The sequence below is a fragment of the Labrus bergylta genome, chromosome 4, assembly GCF_963930695.1.
Source record: "Labrus bergylta chromosome 4, fLabBer1.1, whole genome shotgun sequence".
In the NCBI taxonomy this organism is placed as follows: Eukaryota; Metazoa; Chordata; class Actinopteri; order Labriformes; family Labridae; genus Labrus; species Labrus bergylta.
In genome coordinates, this window is record NC_089198.1 from 27,674,099 (window position 1) to 27,695,442 (window position 21,344).

General features: G+C 40.4%; 1 protein-coding gene across 1 annotated transcript; it reads right to left on the minus strand.

The window, feature by feature from the left end:
- Window positions 1-588: 588 nt before the first annotated feature.
- Window positions 589-19,588, minus strand: LOC109981268 (protein APCDD1). Its single transcript, XM_020629979.3, has 5 exons — window positions 19,187-19,588; window positions 12,169-12,352; window positions 10,645-11,170; window positions 3,056-3,377; window positions 589-2,028 (listed from the first exon to the last, which is right to left on the minus strand). Exons 1-5 carry the CDS (start codon window positions 19,224-19,226, stop codon window positions 1,565-1,567), a joined length of 1,536 nt encoding a protein of 511 aa, XP_020485635.1. The 5' UTR covers window positions 19,227-19,588; the 3' UTR covers window positions 589-1,564.
- Between the last annotated feature and the right edge of the window lie 1,756 nt (window positions 19,589-21,344).

The window sequence follows — 21,344 nt, forward strand, 5'->3', positions numbered from 1 at the left end:
TAACTTTAACAATCATTTTTTAAGATTTTTCTCCCCGCTTCTCTCCCACTGAAAGTTGAAATCTGCTTCAGCACTCTGCAGTCCCCGAACAGTATAGATAATGGATGGATGGAAAAGTAATATTCTATAAAACCAACAATATTTACTCTTTCATTTTGACCTTTTAAATCCATTACTAATCAGATCTAGTTGGAACCATTGGGGAGGCTGTGGCTCAGTTGGTCAAGCCGGTCGTCTCTCAACCGGAAGGTCAGGGGTTCAACCCCAACGTCCTGCAGCCACATCTGATCAGAACACTTACAGAAACACTTACTGGACTGCTTACTGGTTTCATTTGGTTCTTTGCAGTGTGAACGTTTCACATTCAGAACCTGCTAACAGTTAAATGTGTAGTTGATTAAGGTAGATGATCCAGAGCTGTAGAAAACGTGGAGGTGATGTAGAAGGTCATATGCTTAGTTTTGTACCAGTAATGAACAATATAACCCCCTAAACTGTTTCCTGTCACACTTTGTTGCTTTAAACATTTATTCACCTCTCTTTGATTTAATACATGATTAATCTTAGACATGTATCCAGTCACAAAGACATCTCCTGGATATTTATTCATGTTCTTTAATCTGGGAACAAAACTCTACACCATCAATGATTTCAAACAGACAGGAAGAGATAACAGAGATGAGATGATGGTGTGATGTTTTGCGGCTGAACTGTCTGAAAAAAACCAAAAATGTTTTAACTGCATTTATCGAAACGCAGCCTCTTGAATTTTTTGTGGTCAGCTCAAAATGTTGTAAACAAAACAACCAGCCAGCAGTTTGTACAGCTGGCGTAATAATCAGACAATGCATGGCTGCATGTAAACACACGTATGAGTGGAGCATTTATTTTTAATATGTAAACAGTTTCCCAGGCAAGAATATTTTTCCAATATTCCAGGTGCAGATTTCAAATCGGAGCATGTGGTTATTTCAAAATGGGCCCAATTGGAACCAGTTAGTCCATGTCGAGACAGCTTTATGATGAGTGGGAAATAAAACGTCTCTATTATGGAAGTTAACCTGCAGATGAAGTAGTGTGAACAGTCTATACATGTGGAAGAAATGTGTCCATCCTTTACAGCAACCATCTAAAATCAACAGTTTAATCGAAGTGTTGTCGTTCCCTTTACTGTAAACGGTGACTATCCACGAGAACCTCTTCACCAACAGGGAGCTTCTTAAGAGTTCATTGTCTTGTTGCTGTACCAATAAAATGACTTGATAGTTGTAGGTAAATACGCTGTAGAAAACATACTCTCAAGTCTGTCTTGTATAATGACATCTTTGTGTGTTTGTGGAAACGCAGACAAGTCGGTCTTTGGTTCCACTCTAAAGTGCAGTTTCTGTGGTGCAGCAGTGTCAAGTCTTTGGTAGTTTGGAGAAATCTTCAGAGGATCAAAAGCACCAAGTTTTAGTCCTCCTTCACATCTGAGAAGTTCAAAGTTCATGTTTGCCGTTTTCACCAGTTAGTTTTACAATCCAAACACTTGTCTTTATCTAAGAAGATCAAAAAAAACTTCCGTCTAGCAATGCCAGCAGAGCAGCAAACACATGACAATAACGGTGATGGCCACCATGGCGTGTTTGTGGCTGCCTCGATGCCTCCCTGAGCAGTCATTGTGTTGAAGCAGAGGCATGTCGCTGCCATCGGTTCTACTGAAGTCAGACATATGGCTGTTTGCCGAGCATTGTACCAGCGGCATCTGGTACGAGGTGGCCCGCCTTTCCGGCCGGTTGGGGCTGGAGCCGTCACTGGGACGCTGGCCGTTGTAGAGCAGGTAGCGTCCGTGCGAGTCCTGCTCCATGCGGAAAAGCTCGTACTCTGTGTGCGGGAGACGGATGCCCAGAGCAACGCAGCCGTTTGTCACCGTGACGTCCTGCTCCACCCCGACCTGCCACGAGCCCTGAACCCCGCACTCGTTACCGTTGAAGACGTTGAGGAGGGAGGTGGTGGCCAAGTCCATGGGGGTTACTCTCATGTGATTCACTGGAGGAGGAAAGTGAAAAAAGACCTGTGAGTTTCAGTAGTTTCTTTAAGGGTTAAAAGAGTAATGCCAGAAACATCCTGTCTTTGACCCACTGTGTAGTGATGTCACTTTACAAACTGGATCTTTCTTTTTTTTATATAGTTACGATAATCTGACATATCGGACCCCTCACAGAGATCTGGGAAAAACACTGAAATAAAGCCAAGACAAAAAAAAACTCAGACTATCATTGAAGTACAAACGAGCCAACAGAAACACTAGAGCAGGGATGGGCAACTTTGGTCACAGCAAGGGCCACATTCATTTAATTCTGACTGCCAGAGGGCCAAATTCTAGTTTACAAAACGATTACAGTCAATTATGTCTCAAATTTAACTCAACATATACCAGTGATCAAATATTATTAGGGACATATTTCTGGTTTCCAATTAATTGATATGTAAAAATTGACCCGACGGCCACATTGAGGGTTGATGGGGGCCGCATGTGGTCCCCGGGCCGCCAGTTGCCCACCCTGCACTAGAGGGTCAAAAATATTTAATTTTAACTTAATTATATTAAAGACTGTAGGGCAAATGTTTAACAAGGTTGTTGTTTTATAACAACTAAATTGTATAGAAATATTTGCTCCTGTGCTAACCCTTACACTGTAATAGGGACAAGGGTTGCTATGAGAACCAGAAAAAAAACTGTTAATTTATATATTCTCACTAAATATTTGTCAGAAGTACATACAATATTATACATTTTTTGATCTTACCAATGCATTTGCATTTTAATATGTCTTAAATAGATGCATGAAAGTTGTAAATCAAAGATATCGGCAAATCACTAGATGTCAAAAAAGTTTACACAACTGTAAAATAGAAAGTCTAAGTGAGGACAGAGCAAACAAGATTTGCTTCTCTTGGATGAGGGTAAAAGAAGAGAAATGAGGACGAATATTTGGTTTTACAGACACTTGAGATAAAGTCCCTTCTAAATAACTGAAAAGTTAGTTAACATGATAAATCATCAACCAATCACCTTTGAAGACAAACTCTGTCCCTCCCATGACTCGGGTTGAGTGCTGCCCTCGGCTGTAGCGCCCGCGGGCGTAGATGGTGAAGGTGGGGTGTTTGCAGATGGGGTCGGAGTAGTGGTAGTAGTGACCCTCCCAGGTGTGGTTCTTGTCGTGGAAGATGAAGTGACGGGTGAGGAAGAGGACCTCGGGGCGGACCTCGCAGCGCTGGCTCACCCACTGACCGTACAGCCCCACGGTCAGGTCGGCCCGCGGAGGCAGGATGGGAGGGTGGAACTCGTCCGAGCGGAAGATGATGCGGCAGGCGATGCAGCCTTGGTCGTGATTCTGAAAGGAAACATTGGGAAAGAAAGGTGTGATGATAAAATGTTGTTATTTAAGGAAGTGTCTTCTTTACAAATCTTTAATGACTTTCTTCATAAATAAGACGGAAGATAAAAGTCTTGGATACACAGCACAACACAAGGCAATTTCCTTATAATGCAAAAAAAAAAAATACTCAAGAAAAACCATGCTGCTTTTATTTCATCTGGTGATAAATAACCCCACATACGATGAAATATTATGACTTTGGTGCTATATTTTGTTGAAAGTATGAGGACGTTTTTAAGAGGTGATGTGACAAAAATCTAAAATAGTAATCATATTAATAATAAACTTCATGTGATCAAATCTGATGTTCAGTTGTTCCTTCTTCTCAAACTCAGAGCTAAAGTTCCAGCTGACCATCAATGTCTGAAAACCCACTCATATAAAAACCTGTCAGTGCTGAAAGCTTTTTTAATCCATCATCAGTGCATTGAGTCATGAAATCCAAATAAAAAGGACTCCTGGCGTCTGTACGTGGGATGAAGGAGGAAAAACTATTTCCTTCGCTCTGAAGCTCTGCAGTGCTGGAAGCCAGACAAGGTTTTCAGCATTTTCTCAGGCTGATCACATCGTTTCACTGTAAAACACAGATGTCTGGTGGAACGAGAGCTGTGACAACAGGACGTCACACAGCGGACAGCAAGATGATCCTTCATGCTTCTTACAAACAACTGCAGGATGCCTTTTATTCTACTGTATAAAACCTACAAACTCTTGTTATTATCTGTAGAAATGACCATTCATCATGTACAGGATGTGATCACAGTATCCAGACAGGACAGATGTGGGTCTCTGGCAGGAGAAAAAGCATGAAGTATTCATACTGTGCTGCACAACATCTCTTCCAAAAAGTCCAACAACTCCAGGGAGGCTCTGGAGTTTGTGTTATTCCATGGTGGTCAAATCTCAACAATCCCTTGTTTTCCCAGACACCACTCTGTCCTCAGGAGATTCATGGGGAGTTTAAAAGAAGAAAAGGAGCGGAGAATGCTATGAGACCAGAAAAAAAAAAAAGGTTGTTTCACTCTATGGTCAGAGATGAGATAATCCCAGAGCAGCTCCATAACCGCCTCAGAGTGAGAGGTTAATGGGACGACTGGAGCGAGGCCCTCCTGTGAATCAGCTCTGTGTGAATGAAAGCATAAAGCACCATGTGTGCTCATGAGAGAGAGAATACATACGTGCAGTCGGGAAAAATCAATAAATACCAGTGTGCAGAGAAATAAATATGCATATATATTTAAGCATATGTATATAGGGGGGAACAAGAACGATCGCAGTCTGTGGGAGAGTTTAGGTAACAGGTGTGGAGAACATGTTCCAGATCTGCAGGAACTTTGAGCCCATAAAACACACAGCCTGACTGAGCCAAAAAAAAAAAAGTTCTCCAACCATGAACATGTCTCCCATGTCCACAGTTGGGAACTAATTTTCAGGGATGGGACTAAATATCGATGCAGCACTATATCGTTGTCCTAACTTGTGATACAACTATTAATCTCTGGTGCCAAATATCAATATATTGAGATTGAGATTTCCTTTTTGACTCACTGCATCACTACTTTATGACTCCTCACAGTGGCGCTGTTGACATGCATGACAGTAACGTTAATTGGCCAAGGAAGAAGAAGACAGCAGGATTAAAAACAAAGAGGACAGCAGGTTCATATGTGACAGACAACGGAGAAAAGAAGTTAAAGGATGAAGCGTGTTAAGAGGTGAAACTGACACCAAGCTGCAATTAATTAATATAATCCTCCAATACTTCAGATTTGTGCATTCTTCAGTCTACCATAATACTAGAGGTTGGAAATCGATTTATGTAAAAATTTAGATTTTAGATCGATTCATAACTAAAAAACGTTTTTTGTGTTGTTTTTTTGGGCTAATCAGTCACTCCGTGCTAAGTGCTAAGATAGCTCTTTAACTCAGTAGAATGACAAATGGAGCAGCAAAATTTTTTGCCAGTCACAAATATGACTGGAGTTGGGGAGCTGGTGGTGCATTGGTTAATGCGCCCGCCCCATGTATGGAGGACATAGTCTGCCAAGCGGGCGGCCCGGGTTCGAGTCCCGCCTGTGGTTCCATTCCCGCATGTCATTCCACACTCTCTCTCTCTCTGATTTCCAGCTCTAGCCACTGTCCTATCTCTCCATTAAAAGGCACAAAAAGCCCAAAAATAAATCTTAAAAAAGAAAAGAAAAAAAGGACTGGAATAGATTGTGAATCGAATCGTGACCCCAAGAATCAAAATCGAATCGGAGATTTCCAGCCCTACATAAAACATCAGCATATGTTGTTATAGTTGTTGTTGAATGTTGTAGTTCTCGTTGCATATTGATCTTGTGTCATATTAGTTATAGTTGTGGGATGGAATGATGTATTTGTATGTTGCTGTGTGTCGTAATAGTTGTTTTAGTAGTTGATTTATGTTGTAGTTGTTTTACTTTGTAGTTTTTTTTAGTGTGATAGTGTAGTTTTATGTTGTTGTATATTATTGATGGATGTTGTAGTTCAGATTGTAAATTGTAGTTTTTTAAGTATTTTGAAGTTTTGTATTGCAAAGTGTGTTACAGCTGTTTGATGTTGTTTGTTTTAATTGTAGATGTTTGTTGTTTGCTGTTGTTCTTTGCCTTTGTTGTTGTTGTTGTTGTTGTTGTTGTGTTACAATTATTAACATGATGCAGTTCAGTTGCCCACTTTGACCTCAGTGCTTTAATGTGTGATTAATTAGCACTTTTATAAATATTAATGAACATTATGGACATAAATTGAGGTAGACATTTGTTCTGTTGTGATGGATTGCATTAGATAGCAAAGACAAACCTCAGAGTACGCAGCCTGACAGGCAGAAGCTGGACTAAAGAGAAAAAGAGAGTCTTAAAGCCCCCTCTGTTGCTCAAGAAGCTCACTGCTCTGCAGAGAAGCGTAATAACTGAAGGTGACTCAGACGAGCATGTCAACATTTTTATCACCACCTGTTTTCTCTCCTCTGGACGGCAACAACCAGAAACTATGATAACAAAGCTTTTAGACTTTTAGTATGAAAATCCCCAGCCCAAACCACACCCTTTAGTTTAGCATGTAAAAGTTTCATATGCCAATTAGTAATCAGGCAGTAATCCCCACAGCGGAGTGCTGGAGCCATGTTAGAGGTGCTCTACACTAACCAATATCTGTACAAACAATGGCATGCTGCAACTTTCAAGTAAAAGTTTGACTGTTTTGACTCATCATCATCACACACACACACGCACACGCACACGCACAGTTTAAAGGCCAGTTAATAGATGGAGAGAAAATCCACTGGAGCTGAACTGTGAGAAACAAAGAGCAAAGCAGCAGGCCTATGTACAGAGGCTATAGTCCTTGTCGCAGCGGCTGTGGGTTCAAGTCCGACCTCAGCCCCTTTGCTGCATGTCATTCCACTCTCCTCCCAACATTTCCTGTCTCTCATCAGCTGTCCTATCTAATAAAAAGGAGTCAATTGCCCCCAAAATATCTTATATATCAAAAAAGAATGTTCTGAAACTAAAAAGAGCAAAATACATTCATACTGAAGGTGTCTGTTTCCAAACAGGATGAAACCTGAGCTAACTTTTGCTGCTGTAAAGTGTTGTCAAAGCATTTTACAGACCCTGACTGGGGGAATAAGAAATGAAGGACATGAGGAGGATATTACTGCCCTAGCTTACATATATGCATTTTATTTTCTTACAACTACATCTGGCAGACTCTTTCATCCGAACTGACGTAGAAAGAAGGTACAATCCAAACCACAGAGGATCAAGAAGCATCAGAACTTTTCTTGGCCGCCACATTTTCATTTTGGGAAAAACCACCACGGTTCAGGGAAGACGATTTCCACACGAGAAATGTTTTACGAGGAACAGAAAGTGTATCAGGCCGTGAAGATCCTTTTTAGAGACATATTGGTGTCATAAATGACTCTTCACAACGTTTGATTATGTTTATATCCTAAAAGCTACACCAGCATGTCTTCATTTGCTATGCAGCTTTTTTTTTAAATTAAGTTTGAGACGTAGTTTAAGGTATTTAAGCCTCACAAAGAAGGAGTGAACGACAAATTCAATAAAAGAAGTGAGGGAAAAACACACAAGCTTACAAATGAGTCTCAGCATGAGGGATACATGTCAAAACCATAAAACCACAGAAACAGGTTACCAACGACAACAATATAAAAAAAACAGATCACTGCTTCACAAGGTTCATTATCAAGGCAAAGCAACCAGGCGACAGAAAAATGGGGAAAACAGAAGAAACAAACTCTAAAAAAAGAGTGTGCTACTTTGCTCTTGCATCACCACTAAGATCCACCCAATAACCACAAATGAACATGCTGGCACCAGTAAGTATTGTGGACTGGGACCAGCTCTGGGTAAAACGCTTAAGATTAATGGATTGGATAAGTCACCCTGGTAATATAAAAAAACTTTTAAAAGAAAGCATTACAACCTCAGGAGCTGGCACTTTTGGTGTAGGAAGGAGTGAAGTATTTTCTACCACTGTTTAAAAAAAGCTGGTGACCAACTGGGCCTTAAATCTACTGAGGTCTGTTTTCCTGGGGAGCCCTGCAGCAATACAATGAAAGATAGAATGTATTAGTAATTAACTACTAACTGTGTTGAATGTATTATTTTTTCAAACTAATTCTTGCAAACCCATGCCCTCGTTAAAAAGTTACATTTAAAAGCAGTAGCGACACTAGCTCTTTAAAAAGACGGTGTGATACAGGAGAAGGCAACTAAGCCATCATTTGAAAACGGTTCCACATAATACAGTAGGCGCAGCGACACTAACATTATTGTTTTGCCTGGTATGCTAACACATCTCAAAGCAGAAGAAGATCACTAAGGGTCAGTGGATCTAAAGCCCGGCCCTCAAATAAAAGTTTTCTAAAATCTTAACAGATGTTTAAAATGTGAGAGACCCCGCACATGATAACGACAGATGAGTCTTTTCGATTTTGCTCCTTTAGTGTGTGGAGCAGCGATATGACCGTATCAGCACACTTGTCACTAAAAGTTCCATTTACCATACAACCAGAGTCCCTGCTCTAAGAACTGGAAATCTGGTCAAATCTTTAAAGTAAAGAAACATAGCGGATGAAGGACTGGTAGTTTTGGGACTACTTTTGAACTGAAAATTTACAGTTAGAAGAAAAGTGATAAAACTATGGATGACGTCATGGAGACGGCATAACTATAGGCTGTACTGTATGTAGGGAGCTGGAGGGGAGTATAAATATATGTGTTTGCTTAGGTTGTTGGGGACACTTTCTCTGTTAAAATATCTAATTGAAGGTGGAAATGCAAAATAACACACTAGATTCACCTTCATTATTTTTTACTTGAAAGGTGTCTCTGCATGTCTTGATGCTGCTACAGGGATATGAGAAGATATGTGTACGCATGATTCTGGTGCAATGCTGTTATCAACTTTGACTCCTCGCTGTAACTGTGGAAATTCAAAGCTCAACTAACCCCCCTCTGCTTTAACTTTTATTCACAACAATACTCGGCCAGCACATGCAACACTTTGATTTTAGCCTCAGGCATGCGTGAAATCAGACCCGGTATGCGCTGGCTAGAATAATTCATACAGCCGCATGAATCCGAATTCTAGGAATACCACATGTTGATCGCTTCCAGAGATAGGCCTGGTTTCACATTGCTGCTCTGTGGGCCAGAGGGGCTTAAAGAGAGCAGCTCTGGTCATTACAACGACACAGGGGAGATGTCTGATCACAGCTCCTCACTCCTCTCTGTGTTTACTTTCTGATCAGCAACACAGAGCCCCATCATCCCCCCCACACATGGATGTTTATTTAAACAGTGGACCAGAGCAGGATTTCATTGTAATCTCTGTGGAGGGTGACAGAGAAAACATCACTCTAGGGTTTCACTCTGCGGGGAAGCTGCTGCTCAGCAGTGTAAATAGAGAAATGACATCTGTAAGCACAGGGAAGGCAATGAAAGGGCTTTTTCTTAACACTAGATTTAAAAGATGAAATCAGTACAAAACAGTTTCAGCTTTCTGCCAATGCAAATGTTTAGGTTACAAATGGCAAGACTGTTGACATCCATACTGATCCCACATCAGATTTAGATACAACAGAAGAAGATTCATTGTTGTGGACAGGTGGATTCTACTGCCTCCAAACTATTTAGAATAAAATTACACCAACATGACATCCAAGCAAACTCAATATTCAGTTATTTTCTGATCTTGCTAGCTTCACTGAGAGATAAGATTTTCATTAGAATACTCTTTAACACACGAGTCCTCACAGCTGTGCATGGGCTTTGCTAAAGGTACGCTCTGATACAATAACACTGTTCTTACAGTCAGCTCGTGCTGTTTTAGGTGTGTGGTCTTTGGCCGGGTCGTCATATTGGTAGGACAGTTCAGCAGAGGTCCTGCAGAGTGGGCAAAAAAAAAAACTTGACCTCGCTCTCGGTCGAGCATTCCAACACTTTTCCCAATTGTGAGGATTTTTTCTTATAATATTGTGTCTCCCACAGGTAAGTCTGCCTGCAGCCCGTTTGAAGTGAAGTGTGACAGGAGCAGCAGTTCTAGGACAAGAGTTTTTTGGTAAAGAGAAACCATCATTAAATCAAAATCAATCAAGGCTAACAGTCTAGTGTTTATGATATGCAAGTGGTGACCTTTCACCTTCCGACAAGTTTCACAAAAATAAGTCCAGTAGTTTTCCAACAGACAAAAGCCACAGATATCAAATCCTCCTTTTCATACATTTTCTCATTCCTTTAACCAACACTGATTTAACTCAGTGTTTTCAGATGTATATTTTATGGTGCCTGAACACTTAACATAAGACAGACAAAGATACTTCAACGTGGCAAAGCTGTGCTTGTAGCTTAAGGCAGCTGTTAGCATGTCCACGATGACAATGCTAGCATAGCGTTATAAAGCAGGTTTGATGTTAATCATGTTTAGTGGGTTAAACCACAAGTTGTCACTAGAGAAAATGTGGCAACATCAACAAAGTCATTGTAATTCATTGGCTGAGAAGAACTAACTTTTTTTCTTGATTCCATGCCAATCAAGTTTTGCCCTCTTGAAGTCCTAATTTGATCCTGGGAGGGGAACTTGTAATCTACAGATTTACGGCAGCTCTTAGACTTTACTGCCACATTTCTCCATCATCCCTCTAATTGTAAACGGATCATGCGGGACTTACCTTGGCGTTTTGCAGGGCGGTCTGATAGCTGGACGGCTTGTAGTAAAGCCTCTGGGACGGCTCGGTGTGGATATCTCCCAGAAACAGCTCCTCCACCAGGTGATCCAGGTTGTGATGCAGGTACTGCTTCTCCACCCTCAGCAGCTGCAGCTCGTGCATGGCAAAGTTCAGCTCCCGGGAGCAGTCGTACCCGCCCTCCTCGCTCCACAGCTCGTGGATCACACTGGGCTCCCAGGGGCCCTTCGCGGCCCCTCTGCAGCTGCGGTTCAGTCTCTGGCTGAGCTCTTTGGCCACTGTGGCTGTGTGACAAATCATCTGGACGCGGTGGAGGTGGTACTCGGCCTCCGTGCCGCCTCGGATGATCCAGGAGGCCTGACGTAGGCGTAGGCGACCCCGGATCACCAGCGTGTAGGTGGGTCTGGTGCAGTGGTTGTCCTCGTAGTAGAACTGGTGAGCCTGGAAGGTGTTGTTGGGGAAAAAACTGTAGGAGCGTGTCAAGAACTCCGGGCCAGGTCTCACCTCACATCTGCAGCAGAAGACAAATAAGGATCAAAGTAAGAGCTAGTATCCTACGTCTCCTGCAGAAAAGGTTTTGATTCTGGTCCAGAGATGAACAAGCCTTTATTATTTCTTCTTATGCATTGCCAGCTGTATGTTTCAGTATCAAGGGCCTTCTGACTCTGATCACAAGTGAACTCTTTTACACAACATGTGCATGCCTTTCGTGCAGGGAACACTTGCTTTATGAAGGGAGTGAACTCAGGCTTTTCATTTAAACCTGCTTAAGCCTTCTGACTTGAGGTGGCCACAGATGGAATTTGGAGACTTTAAATAGCCTTAAAGAGAAGTACAGGATTAACCTCTTCATATTTGTGTCATCATTCCAGGCAGCTATTTGTTTGATTTGATGCAGTATAGTAGAAACATTCATTTGCAGACATTTCAAATCTCTGTTTAATTTCTTTTAACTTTTAATCCACTTCTTAAAGCTCAAAGGTCAGCCATGTTTGTGTTGATGTTAAGTGCTGATGTCAGCAGAGGATTGACTGAGGAGTCTTGAGGAGTGTGGCATTCAAAGAAAATCTGAAAATCAACATTTATGGATTTTATACAAAGTTATTTCTTGTGAGGGATTAAGTGACTCAGATGGGGAGTACAGATGTGTGACAGATGACCATGATGTACAGAGGACACTTAACAAAATACTTAATAAAAATCTGAGCAGGCCCACTAACAGAAAACTATTTATTTTATTTTATGATTACACAGGGATTACCATTATGTGTATGAGAAGTTGTTGCTATGCCTATGCAACTTGGAGCTGATTAGCAGGCACATTGAAGAACAGCAGTAACCTCTTAAGGTACCTACAAATAAGAGATTTAAACGCTACTCTATTCTTTATGTCCTCTAATAATGTTCTTGTTTTAACACATTAAGATAGATGCACTGCAGGTTTGCATTGCCTTTTGATAATAAAGAAGATGAACAGAAATCGGTCATAGAAGTCCATATTGGTCTTACCTGGTTGACACCCAGTGACCCTCCACGTTTGGAGGCATCTGCACTGTGATTCTGGCTCCATTGTGAAGGTGCTTCAACATGTGGTGGCACTGGGAGTCTTTGACCAGCCGGCCGAAGGTTTTCTCCAGAGAGAGACGACTGGACCGACCGTCTGAGTGGTGGAGAGACGAACCGTCAGCCCAGCCTGTGAAGAAATCCCAGACACCAAAGGTTAAGCTCAGGTTTAACTTTACCATCACTTATTTATTTTTGTGCTTTTGAATGAAAATTATGTTTAAAATGTTACATTTCAAGGATATATATTTTTTTTTAACATAAAGTTCATGTGGGGAGTTTATAGATAGTTATGAGAATGACTGAAATTAAGACTGAAGATCCATGACGTATGAAAGCCAAAAAAAAACAAAAAACATCCGGGACAAGTGAGATTATTTTCTGCATTGTTATTTTTCATGCCTGTAAACGCTGATTCATGGTGTATGTTATGCACGGCCTGCTCCGACCTCCACCTCAGCGCCAAGGAAGCCTGGACAACAGGAACACGAGGAATACAAAAGAAGAAATCCTTCCTGCACCCTATCCCATTTTTCTTGTATAGCAATGAGTAAGATCTTTTACCTGCTTTTTGTAAAGCATCTCAAGATTGCTTTTGTTATGATTTGGCGCTATAGAAATAATGATTGATTGATTGATGTCAGACAAGGACCAAGCCAAACAGTGTCTATGTTTGTTTAAAAAAAAAGGGAGGAGGAGATTTTTGCCAGAAATCCCAACAAACATATGCACAGGACGAGATAAGCATTGAGATATTGGGACGCTTTATCCACAGTAGGTGTCAAAATCGACGCAAACAAAAAGTCATGTGTGGGTTAATATTTGACTTAAACAGATTTAAGAACAAAAATGTGCCTTCTGGTGATTTAAAAAGCACTGATATTTACATTTTTGAGGCTGAAATGTCAAGAAAACCAATTAAAAACAAGTTCACTCCTGCAGACCTTTTTTCTTTATGATCTTTACATCCTTACAACTGAGCACAAATGCTTTTAGGGAAACCAAAAAGAACATTAATTATACAAAGATCAAAAACGAAAAAGAAGTTCTCTTGTTAGGTTTGAAGTTTCCCTCATGTTTTCACTCTGCTTATTCAATCATTGGGGACGCTTTGAAGTGCTTACAGGGTTTAATGTAGTCATTTTAACTCATGTCATCACCCCGGGGATTACTGGGCTTTATCAGTGACCTGTGACACCTGGTGTGAGTGCACTATTTATGTGTTCATATTAGTAAAACATGTGATGAAAAGGTAAAGTTTACATGTGCAAGTTCAAGAACTGATATGAGATTTCTGCAGCCACCACAAAAACTAAAGCAAACCCTGGAATCAAGCTGCAAACAAAGATAAAAAAAACTCCCAAGTTCCCACCCTGTCCGCATAACCTCAATGCACCATATGAAACGACAATACCTTCAACAATCGTCTGAGCTTAAAGGGATCAAATATCGGAAATGAAAGCATTTTTTAAGCCTGCAGCCAAATAAAAGCCTTGAAGCTCACATTCCAGTGAAGGTTTACTCCCTCTAATACTCTAATATCATCAAAATCCAGCTTGAAATATGAAGATTTAGCCTGAGATTCTTTATATCAGACCTGACTTGCCTGGCAAAATAATGTAACGCCTTGGAATGCCGCTGCGGTAGAGTGTGCACTTTAAAATTGGAAACAAAAACACTCAGAGGAAGGTACAAATAAAACAACCACCACATGATGAAGTGAAGCCAACAACTCAGAAGAAAGCTCCCTCCAGTGAGGCACGTCTCATATGTGTGAGCTGAGGTTTGTGTGTTAATTCACCGCATCACAGCTCTGCTCAGTGGAAACACTGGACGGTGCGGAGGTCTGATCCCCACACTCAGCTGGTGGCATTAGTAACGCTGCACTGCTGGCTGAGGCCACGTTCAAAATCAAAGAGGAGGCTTCACAGTTTGTTCTATGTAATGTGTGTAAGTGTGCGGGTGTTTATGTGGATGTGAGACTTTTTTTGCACATGTTGTCAGGGCTGAAACAAAGCAGAAAACCTGAGTCTCTGTAAACAGCTTTTTTTAAACAATAATTACAGTAGAAATGAGAGTGTTAGTGTGTGTGTGTGTGCACATTTAAAAGGGACACCTGCTGAGGTCCTGAAAGCAAACAGTCTTTTAACTTCACAACAGAGCCTCTGGTTTAATAGCAGGTGAATTTCAAGGTAGGACACACACACACACACACACACACACACACACACACACACACACACACACACACACACACACACACACACACACACACACACACACACACACACACACACACACACACACACACACACACACACACACACACACACACACACACACACACACACACACACACACACACACACACACACACACACACACACACACACACACACACACACACACACACACACACACACACACACACACACACACACACACACACACACACACACACACACACACACACACACACACACACACACACACACACACACACACACACACACACACACACACACACACCTGTCTGTAGGCCTTTTTTCCCCTACGGAAAAACATTAAAAAGTTCATACTAGTGCTGCAACTAACAATTACTTTCGTTGTAGATTCATCTGTCATTTATGTTCTTGTTTAATCATCTTATACTGACTTTCTTGTCTTCAATATTACTCAATAGATCATTTTATTCAATGATCAAAATGATAAAACATCATTTCTAGGCGAGGCAAGTTTATTTAGACAGCAGCATCCATTCATACAACATCACAAAGTGCTTTTCTACCATTGTTTGAAATGACTCTATTAATCATTGAAGATTTAGTACAGACATAAATAAAACTCTCAAGCTTGGCAGTAAACAATATGCACTGAATCACAAATATGAATCTCTCACTCTGTTAGCCTCTTCATAAAGTTATCTAGAGACCACTTGGTCCTTTAAAAACAAAATCATTCTTAGTTTACAAGTAAACAAAACAAAAGCCTTTTGTTCTGGCTATAAGCTGTGTTTCTTAACTTCTCTGATCCTAAATTGACAACGTTCAGCTTCCTTAGGACTCTTGGGTAGACTTAACTAAAAAGATCGACGTTGGCCTTTCATCCACTGTGTGCATTTTTAGAGAAATAGTGTTGATTTTATTCAACTTATGAGAAGAACAAGTTGTTGTTTTTTTTACTTCTGTACATTACAGTTTATAATTCCCTCTGACTTTAAGAAAAATGGTCAAGAAAAATACTTCACCAAAACTCTGATTCAAAAGCTGCTCTTGACTCTGAGGTGCTGAACACACACTTCGGGTATTTTGATGTTGATTTACTTTACAAAAAGATGATGAGACAAGATGAACAGAATCTCTGCAGCGTCATCTGTCTTCCAAAGACATCATCAGTGCAATGATATGACTCACCCCTCAAGTAGGGTATTTTGGCCTCACTTGTGAACAACAGGAAGATTTGGAAATGGGCCGTCCATCTTTATATCCAGTCAATGTACTAAATAAATATCATCAGGACCTTTATAAATACATATACATATATATTTAGTCTGTAAATGCTCATGCTTATTAGTTTCTAAAAAAATCAAGAACTTCCCACTTTCAGCTTTCTGGAAACAATTGAAGCAGAACAGATTCTTATCCATTACCTCTGCTGTGTGAAAGAAACTTGAACCAGATTAAAGAAAAGTAGATCTGGCAGCATTTGTCTTTGCGGTTTTACTAGAATGTAAGTAAATGAAGTGTTCGTGTAAAGTATCTGATGTCAAACTGTGCAGCAGTAACACACCTGCTCCAGGATAAAAAAATATTGTATATTTTAAATATCAGAATGTAAATAAAGAGCTTTACTGACTCTTTTATAGAGTTTCAGGAAATCAAAGCCAAACAAGAACACCAAATGGAAACCAGGCTCATGGTGAAACCAACGAGGAAATGAGCAAGACTTTGTAGTCTGTTTGTAAAATTAGCTTTTAAGAGGAAGAGTAATTTACGGTTTAATGTGAGCGATTTTAATCCAATATCTTTAAAGAAAAAAAAAACAATCAACTATCCTCATTACAACAATCAGAGCAGCTGGATTCAAAGCCTCTCCTGTCCCTCATGGCTGCCAATGTGTTCCCAAACTGCTGCTCTCTATCTAAATCAAAGCACCCACAAAACTCCCAGAGCCCTGAACCACAGAGAACATTTCCAGTTGGCCCACTCCCACCAGTGAGGTCACAGCACTGGGACCCCAGACAAGCAGAGACACTCCACAACGTTTATGGGAAGAGAAAAATCCACAAGTGCCAGAAGCAGAGGGCGGACAAAGGACTGATCTTTGGGTTATCTCTTCATGTGGCTGTGAACATGTTTCACTGAGAGCAGGAAACCAAACAACGCTTGAGAAGCTTGACTTTAAACAAACTTAATGGAATTTTTTTTACAACTTATACATTTATCAATTGCATGGATTATAAATTTCCCAATGATGTTAAACTACAAAATTCACTTTTTTGGGGGTAAGAACAGTCGACAGTCACACCAGCAACTAAGTAAGACTGCAGTCTTTGGATGATGCTAACCCTAAACATGCTAACAGGCAACTGACCGCCAGAGCAAACATTAGCCTCACAGACAGATAAATACACTGGTGATAATGAGGAGGAAAACCTACATTTAAACCATTAAAATAAACAACAAAACTTGAGACAAAAAAATCTGAACGAGTTGACAGCCATGCTGTGAATTATGTTCGCTAAAAGTATAGGGCAAATTGCTAGCGTGCTCACAGTGAACATGCTAACAGGTTGAACAAGTATGATGTTTATCCTATTTATCATCTTTGTTAAGTTTTTTAATTTAACATAGCACTAATCACAAGGGCTGCACAACCATTAACAGTTCCATAAGTATAAACAATATAAGAATTTATCGCAATAAGTAAGAATAAATACTTTTTGTAAACAGGCAATGCACTTAGCATGTGAAGACGTTACATGTTGGATGGAGGCCTGAATGTAATTACCATGCTTTTCCACTATTTTGATGCAGATGAAGCTCAAGCTACCCATCAACTACCCTCAGACGAATTGGTTCTATGTTTTTTATTCAGGAGGGGCATGATGAAGTTCATAATAATTAGCAGACAGACAAAAACTGAAAGATTAATTGCACTTAATTTATCACACATCAACTTGCTACCGCTATATTGCACAAAACAATGTGTGTCAATTTCAGAACCTACTGTAGACAAAGCTGTACATCTCTTCTGATTCTTTTGTCCTGACATGTGTCCTGTACAATATTTGCTGAGGGAATAAAAAAAGCTAGTGCCATGCTGTTAATCACTTTGTCTAACATCTACCCAGCAGCAGCGGTATCAGGCATTCATTTATTTAGACTAAAAGTAACAATCTCTCTTTTTGCTGATGGTCTTGTGTGCTTTCTTAGCTCATAGAGGCTTCGGTATTAATTAAAGAAGTTTCATGAACAAAAAAAAGTTGAATATTGTCCTATAATTGTGTTGATTTTTTTCCTCCTCTTCCTGCTCCAGCACTGACTGATTCATCAGAGGAACGCTGCTCAGCGGCAGACTCTGGGCTGCAGGCGGTTACAATCATTTGTCTTCCTTTCCTGTTTGCTTGTTTGAACTTGTGACCTCCCTTTATTTGTCTTGCTGCAGTTTTTCAAACTTTGTTGATGTCGGTATTTTTTCCTAAGAATATTTCCCAGCATATTAAATAATTTTGCAAGTTTTCTGACTGATGCCTCTACAATTACAGCACTTACTTCTTGCCGTTCATGGTGATTCAGTATAAAAGGCCAAATGTTTCTTATTTTGGCAACGGGAGCATGAGGGGAGTTTTATTTGTATAGTTGAGATGCCTCCTTAAGCCCTTTTCTCACAAGTAAAGATTTTGTCAGAACTTTTGTCCACGATGTGCCAGATTTACAAAAACTTATCTACAGACACTGGAAGGATGATGAAACTTTGTGAGCGATCCAGCAACAAATTTTCTATGCAAATTCAAAAGAAAAATGTAAATTCAAAAAGCAACACAAATATATGAAGGGTTGTAAGGTGTCCTGATAATTTAATCTTTTGCATTAAGTAAACTCCAGACTCTAAATATGTAATACCACTTAAAGAAAGATTGAGGCTCAGTAGAAGTCATATTATCTGAAGTGTAAACAACTTCTCTGAGGCTTTGTTAAACTTTGCTGCTTAAATTAAGGTTCCGGTTTTCTCCCCCGCTGTAAATTCACATCACTCTCTAATCCAGGCTGACAGAGCATTTTTATTGCCTCATGAAAGGCTGCAATAACACACCGCCTAATTGAATGTTAGATTCACTTAAACACACTTTAGAATATGTAGACTCAAAAATATCAACCTTATCTAAATCCGGTCATTTGAAGTCTCAGCCAAAAGTTTCCTTCAACTGTCACTGACAACAGATGGATTGGGTCAACTGCAGTCCCATAATCCTCTGCTGCTCAGACAGGGGTTTCAGCAGGAATGGATGTTTTTAAGTGGCTCTTAACTCTCAAAGCACTTTCATCTGTCAAGCAGCCCCAGGGAAGATTTTTATTGCCTTTTAGCTTTCCAATATGTTCATCAGTGGGGCATGAGGGAAAACTTAGAATTATTACCATTATTATGATTAACCCTGTTGGACAGACAGATACAAACACATACTGGCAGGATGGTAAACAGGTGTACTGAGGGAGAAGAAGCAGAGTCAGGAGTAAAAAACATCCCAAAAGACACTTACATTTAAAATATGTACATCATTTGGAAGATCTCATGCTAAGTGAGGTATACACTGGGCAAATAGCTTCTTTAAGCATTTTTATCAGCATTTTGTCTTCATTGCACACGTGGATGAAAACACGTTTTTCAATCATTTCGGCACACCACATCCAGCATCTCCAAACTCGCTGCACAACATGGAGAAGTAAATGTTACATCTTCTTACCCAACAAAGCGACAAGAATCAGTGCAGATTTCGGCCCCATTCCGCTCTTTAGGGGGACTGAAACGAAGCTTAACCGGACACACTGGGGGGACTTCAGCTTCTCCTTTACGCAGCGTCCTTATTTATCCAGACACAAATCCTCACATTGTGAATCCAAAGCGTGGAGCGAACATTGCTCTGATTGCCGAGCATCATAGGAAACACAGACCCGGGTCGTAGCAAACAATAAAACCCCGATTTATCTGATGTTATAGACAAAGAATTGCATCCGCAAGATGAAGGAAGTTCCCAGTGTCACTGTGCTACATGCTGGAGGAGTTTAACGCTGTTGTTGAGAGAGAGCAGCTCAGTTGCTTTTACGCGCGTCCTCCGTGCGTCCTGGAGGAGTGTTTGTACGTCGCCTGCTCACAGACTGGACTCCCCCCGCCTCTGCACACACTTTGTGGGCGTGGAGTGTGTGTTCAAGTTTTCCCCGTTAGGTGCACACCATGGTGCACACTGCAAAAAAAAGAGAAGAAGAAAAGTCCGCCACGCTGCAAGGTGTAATGGTCTGTTTAGCCTTGAGACATTTTATGACTAAATAGATCTTACAGCTCCTGTGAGGAGTTTTTAACTGGTAATCAAATAATTTAGAGATTTTCCGTTAAAAACACTACTTACACATGTGCAGAACAAAATCAACAAAGAGATGAGATGTACCACTTTGTCCACAGGGGTCGCCAAAATCAACACAATACAAAAGTTCTTCACAGGAGCTTTAAAATAGCTAGAATTTTAATATTTCTGTACCCTTTTCTCTGTGGATACGAAACATAAAAGTCAGGAACTCAATAACACAACCAGTAATTATACTCGTTATGAAGGGGAAATTGAGTAAATTATATGAAAGCATGTCCACTTTGGGCTCCCATATTCGTGCATGTTACTATATTCTATCATTCTTTTGATTGTAGTGCTGATTCTAGCGTCTTCTGAGAGCTCGCTCTTTGGAGTGCACAGATCAGAAAGACAAAACGAGCCACATGGATACTGAACTGATCCTTTAAGATCCTTGCTTGTGGTGTACTAACACTCTGATGTGTGTCAGGTTGGACAAAAGTGTCTGCTTAACGAATTGTAGAGCTGTAGATGTCTCGTGATATGGGGTTGTGAAAATGATTGAACTGATAAAATAAACAAAGTTAGGAAATAACTTGTGTTATTTGGGATAAGTCAGGGTTTCATTTGTCCTATGAAGGAGCCCTTCCTGTTGAGGTTTCCATCATTTAGTTTCATGTCCAACATCCTGCTTGTTATCAGTGGTGATGAATGCTTCACATTTTTTGTGACTGTTGCTCTCAAATTATAAACCTTCTCATCAGAGCTGCCTGCAGGGAGGAACAACTACAAAGCTTCTCAGAGCCTCTTCCTCCACAGCACCTGTGTGTGTGTGTGTGTGTGTGTGTGTGTGTGTGTGGGAGAGAGAGAGAGAGAGAGAAAGAGAGAGACCTTGGCCTTGAGTTTCTGACTCTGTCTCTTGTTAACTTGTGGTTCTTTTTCTCTCTCTGATCTTTTGACCCTGAGGCGACTCTCCAGCTCCTCTTCATTCATTGAGGAATCCACTCAGACACAGAGCCACCTGAACCAAACCTGTTTTCTTCTCTTTTTATCATACTTCCTTTTTGCAATTTTTATCTTTGGCTAAACAGCGTGTGACCTTTTTGTAATAAGATAGTTCACATGTGCTGGAAAAATCATTCCTCAGAACACAACCCTCTGTATGTTAAGGTGCAATTAGAAAAAGTGATTTCATAGTGTTAGTCTGACTAAAACTAGACTTTTAAAATACTTGTAAACACGTTTGTCCGACCAGAAAATCATATTAAGTCGAATTTCTTGTTGTCAAACTAACACACCACACAAGTCATTACATTTAATATATGCACATTCACCTCAACTTACAACCAGTTCACTGCTTGCTAAGTTAAATCAATACTTTACCAGTTACTTGTATACTGGGACAAGGACAGCTTTATGGCTTAATTTTCCAATGACAGTTCCTGAGGAGGTTAAAGAAGGTAAAATTAGAGAGGTGAAGTTAATTTGTTAAGGGAAACAAACAACTATAAGCCACAAAGAGAAGTATCCACATTTATCATGGCACTATCTCAACACTGGA